Source organism: Morone saxatilis, unplaced genomic scaffold (assembly GCF_004916995.1).
Source record: "Morone saxatilis isolate NCDOM2014 unplaced genomic scaffold, NCSU_SB_2.0 Contig9, whole genome shotgun sequence".
Lineage (NCBI taxonomy): Eukaryota > Metazoa > Chordata > Actinopteri > Moronidae > Morone > Morone saxatilis.
In genome coordinates, this window is record NW_023340268.1 from 22,539,313 (window position 1) to 22,545,065 (window position 5,753).

At 37.6% G+C, this 5,753-nt stretch overlaps 1 protein-coding gene across 1 annotated transcript in view; it reads right to left on the reverse strand.

The window, feature by feature from the left end:
* Positions 1–4,817, reverse strand: part of sdhaf3 (succinate dehydrogenase complex assembly factor 3) — a 6,593-nt gene extending 1,776 nt beyond the window's left edge. The window contains exon 1 of the mRNA XM_035680971.1: positions 4,486–4,817. Coding sequence (XP_035536864.1) covers positions 4,486–4,662 — 177 coding nt within the window. The 5' untranslated portion in view covers positions 4,663–4,817. The remainder of the gene's footprint in view (positions 1–4,485) is intronic.
* Positions 4,818–5,753: the final 936 nt, after the last annotated feature.

Sequence of the window (5,753 nt, forward strand, 5' to 3'; positions counted from 1 at the left end):
GGATCTGTCCTAGGTTTCTGCCTTTTAAAAGGCAGTTTTTCCTTGCCCCCGTCGCCAAGTGCTTGCTCATGGTGGTACTGTTGGGTCTCTATAAATGTTATAAGGAGTTCGGTCTAGACCTGCTCTATTTGAAAAGTGGCCCTCACTTTTCCATATAGATAATTTAATTACCTATGGGGGACGTCACAGCCATATTTCATACAGACAAACCCTGACAAAGACAGCCTTGTCAACATGTTGGTTTCTTATTCAAATAAATGAATTCATCACAGTGACACGAGTATGTGGCTTCATTTTCCATTTATCTTTCTTAAACTCTTTGGCTCAGTGCAGCTCATATAGTGCACCACATAAAGGTGTTTCTCTGCAATAATGTTAATAATCTTCTTTTTTTACAGTACTCCATCTCTTCCTTTGTTCCTTACACATTTCGGGAGACCTTACTTAGCCCAACAGAGCCAGGAGAACTCCCATGGGTGCGTCTTAAATAAATGGATTAAACACTGAACACTCAGTGCTTGTAATCTCATTTTGAGTCTCGCTCCTCGTCTGTTTCCCCTCCTCTGTATTTTTCTGAGGAAGCAGAGACGCAGCGGAAATTCCCCTCCTTTTGAAAGAATGGACAGAGAGAAAAACTAGGGAAACACTCAGGAGAGAGAGACTGTGTTGTGAGAGTTCTCCTACACATATTACTTAATAGAATTTAGTGTGTTCAGAACAGCTGTCAAATTCATCCATTGGTGCAAATGATTTTGGTGTGAGAAATAAAGATTTTGTTGTTTGTTAATGTGGTCTGTGATTGGAGCAGATTTTTTCACAGATTATCTGTTGCATGTTCTACTGTCAGAATATAGTGAAAGTTTCAGCAAATACGACAAAAAAATATTTTTTACAAAAGTGACCTACTGTAGCTTTAAGAAAGGCTGATATTAACTCAATCTAGTTTGGTGCACTGTGTTTTTCTACATTAATAAATGAATAATCTTCCAGCCATATACAATATACATATACATATACAATATACAAATAATTCTCACCTTAACAACTACTAACTGTATTGTATTTCATATATGATATGGTTATTAAGGCTGTGTATTGGCAAGAATCTGGTGATAGCATATGTATCACGATGCAGGGTTTACAATTCAATATATTGTGATATATTGAATTTTTTTTTTTCTTTTTGTCTAAAACTTATTTGATGGAATCAGTACGGTGGGATCTGCACTTGTATTTATCACAGTCCCTGTAACAGCCAATATCATAGCCCTCAGTTCTTAACACTGCTATTTAGCGGTTGGGGGTTTAAACACAAAAATCAATGGAGTGCTTTCGATACAATACTACAATATTTTTTTTATATTTCCTTACACCTGTGAGAGTTATGACTGATATCTTCTTAAATAATTCCTTTTTTTTGGATCCCCAGTAGCTGCTACACTTTCTACAGCCCTTTTTCAGCTCACTATCAAAATTAGAAATGCATTCTTTTGGCCTTAGACCAGGACCCATTAAAACAAAAAGCTATTAAAGCTTTTGCCATGAGAGTATCTTTCCTCATTGGGCCAGCAGTCCAGCTTGATATACAGCAATTACAACAGAGACCTTATTGTAATTTTTTTGTACATTTCCAAGCCAAACCACACATGAATCCCTCCCAGCAGTTTTACTCCAACTAAGATTCCCTAGAAATGTTTCCATTTGAAATACAGCCAGAGCATAGAGTAAATATGACAGAAGCCATTGGTCCCCTGATTGGGAACGATTCAAATGGACTCTGGGTCTGAAAACAATGCATACGGATATAGTGGAGCATAATGAAAGTGTCTTCTCCCGAGTGGCTTCACAGATACTGCAGTGACAAAGAGACCTCTCAGGCTTCCAGCTGCAATCACCATCTACTTAATTAGAGAAATTACCTGCAGATGGGTGATTTACCTTCCCCCCCAGCAGTGTGTAATTGTGCTGGGAAACATTGGCTCTCCCCCATAGTGACATAAAAAAAAAACCTGGCATACTCTCATGGTTAAGACTATTTTGGGAACTAAAGGGTTGGGTAGCAAATATACTGATCCCCCATCAACACATGAATCCAGGTGTGTCTGAGGCTGGTGTCAGGTTTATTAATGACCATTTACAGTCATGGCGGTCTGACTCCAATATGACTGAGGTTTCTACAGCAGATCAGATTATCCCTGGGATAACTGTATACTGTTGTCACTATGTATCTCCGAAAGAAAAATACAAATGGCATTATTTGCATTTTACAATTATCATTATTGCAATGGCCCAAATCAAAAAAAGGGAGGAGGCAAAACACACTACTGGGTGAGACCAGGGGTATACTGGTGAAGAAGATGCAGCGTTGCTGAGTCAAGAAAGCATTTTTATTAAATTATTATTAAAGCTGCAGTAGTTAACTTTTGGTCAGAAATCAATATTAGTTTGTTTTTTATGCTTAGACCAACTATTTATGTGTTACTGAGTATAATATTATTAAACTTTCACTATATCCTGAGAGTACATGAGACAGATAATCTGTGAAAGAATCAGTTTCCTCTGGTTCCTCTTGGTGCTAGTCAGAGCCGATGATTGATTGGTTGTTTTGGTTCAGGCCCGGTGGATTGGTGCACTAGGAGGAGCCAGAGGAACCAGATTTTTTCACAGAGTATCTGTCTCATGTACTACTGTCAGGATATAGTGAAAGTTTCAGTAAATATGACAAAGGTTATTTTTTTATAAAAATTACCTACTGCAGCTTAAGTTAAATGAAAAAACACATATTTGGAAAAATATCTGAAGATTTGGAAATAAAACACTGTATTTATTTATAATGCTACCTTATGATATTTCTATTTAGTGTTTTACTAATGTGCCACAATGATGTTTTTGAGTTCAAATATCTTCATTTGGGTGCCTTTTCCAAGCAAATATAATATATATAATATAACCATAAATATTGTTCTCTAGAGCCACCTCTGATCTTCAAAAGAGATTTGTTTCTTGTTTACAGAAATTAGCAGGTAGTCATGTTAATTGCAGATTCTGAAATGGCTTTCAGAAAAGGCTTTGGGGTGATCACAATGTATAATTTATCAATGAAATGTCTGTGCGTGTACCTGAAGCAATCTGAGAACAACTTGGGATAATCCATGTAAAATCATAGAGGAATCAACACCATCTCTATCTTGCTGACCCTGTACATAGGTGAACTAAGTGATCTCATGCGAAGGCTGTATCAATATGAGTTCATTATCTATGCTAAGACCAGCTCTCCATGTTTTAACATGTATCACTGACTAAGTATGATATTAATTAGGTAACCACGGCACCTGTTGGCCAAAAGATGAGCACTGTTTGTCAGAATCAGCAGTAAGCTCAATCTTTCTATACTGCCACCCTCCTGACCAGAGAGGAGGACTGTGACACATCAGACTGTACTGACCTCATTTATCACTACATACCTGGACAGTTGGGATTTGGAAAAACCACCAGTACATCTCTGATAATGCAAAGGCTTGTTAGCAATTCAGTTCCAAGCTTGATCTGTTACTTCTATCGCTCATTATGATCTACCAATAACACGTTCAGCAGTTACAAGATTTACAACCCAACTAAACCTTATGATTACTGAAGCTGCTCTGCCATCGTGTGGTGATGGACTGATACAACACTGGCGATGCAAAAACCCTCAAAGATAGTCAAAAGTCAAATTGAGGGCAGACAGCAGCTACCATTGACAAAACAGAGGTCATGTTCACAGTCCTTTCTCTGGGAGATTTGGGTGATTTAGCAAGTACATTAAGAGTAGAGTTATCATTTTCAGTTTTCACCCAGTGTAAATCTTGTAACTGCTGAACGTGTTATTGTTGGACCATGGGGAGTCTCAGCAAATATTTTTATGAAAGTTACCTGCAGCTTTAAATGTTTTAGATGCAGATGTTTTAGAGGAATATCTTGGAAAGAACTGCCTCATAAAAAAGAAAGAACTGGCATGAAATATCACTGAATAAGTTACTTGACATTTTTAATTTGATGGGGACTATATCTTAAAATCCACTGAGAGACGAGTAGGAGGTCTCTTGCTCACAGCGAATCTCAAGCCAAACTCCCTTTAAAATCTGCCAATATAATACATCCGAAGTAATCTGCAAACGTGACAGGCTCGTAAAACAATACTTGTTACATTTAAAATTCCCGAGTCGTTCGGTTAATTCGGGAAATAAAGCAGCACTTTAATTTAATGCAACCGTCCATTATATTGCTATATATGAGTTAAGATTCAGAGAACTCCAACCAAATATAACCGAAGAAGCTGTACATTCTGTTGGAAGAAGTGGTGTTTAGTAAATGCATTGTGAAAAAGATGATCATTTCTATCTGAGTGACAAGTGAATAACAGCTCATCCACATTCAAGAAAACTTTAAATTGAGAGATTTTTGAATGGGCTTTGGTTGGCGGTGTATGAACGTAAGCTGGTTTACCTCCCACTCTGCCATGAAGCTCTTCACCTCTTCGGGAGATGCACTTTTATGTCTTCTGAACTCGTCTTTCACATACTGGTCACCGAGGGCTCTTAGATCTATGGGCAGGAACCGATGCAGGACCAGAATCCTCTTGTACAATGAGCGGACTTTGGAGACATGAGCAGAAACCGCCATGCTAGCTAACAGCTCCCAACAATGCACGTTTAAATACAAATTTGTAATGTAATCCAAAAACGGTGACAGGAATAACGGCGTTTAAGGGTAGAGACAGAAAACAACATCCCCAAGAATTATTCAACACATGTCCTTGTTTATCCCGGAAATGAATCTTCTTCTTCTGCTCGGAAAACAAGCTCACAGGCACTAAAGCGTCACCTACTGGGCTGGAGCAGTAGTCCCGCAGGAAAAAACGAAAACTAAATTCTCTCTGCTAAAATTGTTTCTTCTGAGTAGTTCAGAAGAAAATAGGAGGACATAAGAACAGAGTGAACAGAAGTAGGTTTGAAATTGAGTACCATAAGAATATAATATGTAAATGGGTGTACTTATATAGTGTCTGTCTTTCTAGTCACTCAAATTGCTTTACATGCCACATTCAACCATTCACACAGTCTGATGAGTGGACCACCCGCTCTACCTCCTCAGACACAGCTGCCCCAGTTTATCCTACTGTGCTATTTCTTAAAGAAATGTAATATAAGTAAATATTGAATTCAGAGTATTTGGCATTGTTGGGGATCCCTGATTTGCAGATTTTTATGAGATGGATTCACATGTAGCAGATTTGTCAGATAAACATTAATTCTGTGAACTCTGTTCCAGAATAATTTAACAAACAGGTTTTAAGATAAGTAATGCACCAAACTTTTTTACCCTACGTTGTGCAACACCCTCAACATTTGAGGAATAAGAAAGACAGTTGGAGAACAATTAGATACACAATAGGATGATAATGAAAAGCACCCATATAGACATCCCAGGCTCATTAAACATATGCACCAATGCCTCCTCATGTTGTTGTGTAATACATTTGAACAAACTGACTAAATACATTACCTATTTATTTTTAGTTGTAGTTAGTTTTTTTTTCTTCTTCTAACTGTCTAATGTTTTTATTTTGGTTAATTGAATGTTTTTAATAACTTAACTTAAGACACATCCCCATCCAGTACAATAATTATTCTCTTCAAACGACGAAGCTGTTCAGACACCTGGCAGCAGCTGGAGGAACTGTTTTTAATCAACCTGGATAACTGGACTGAAAT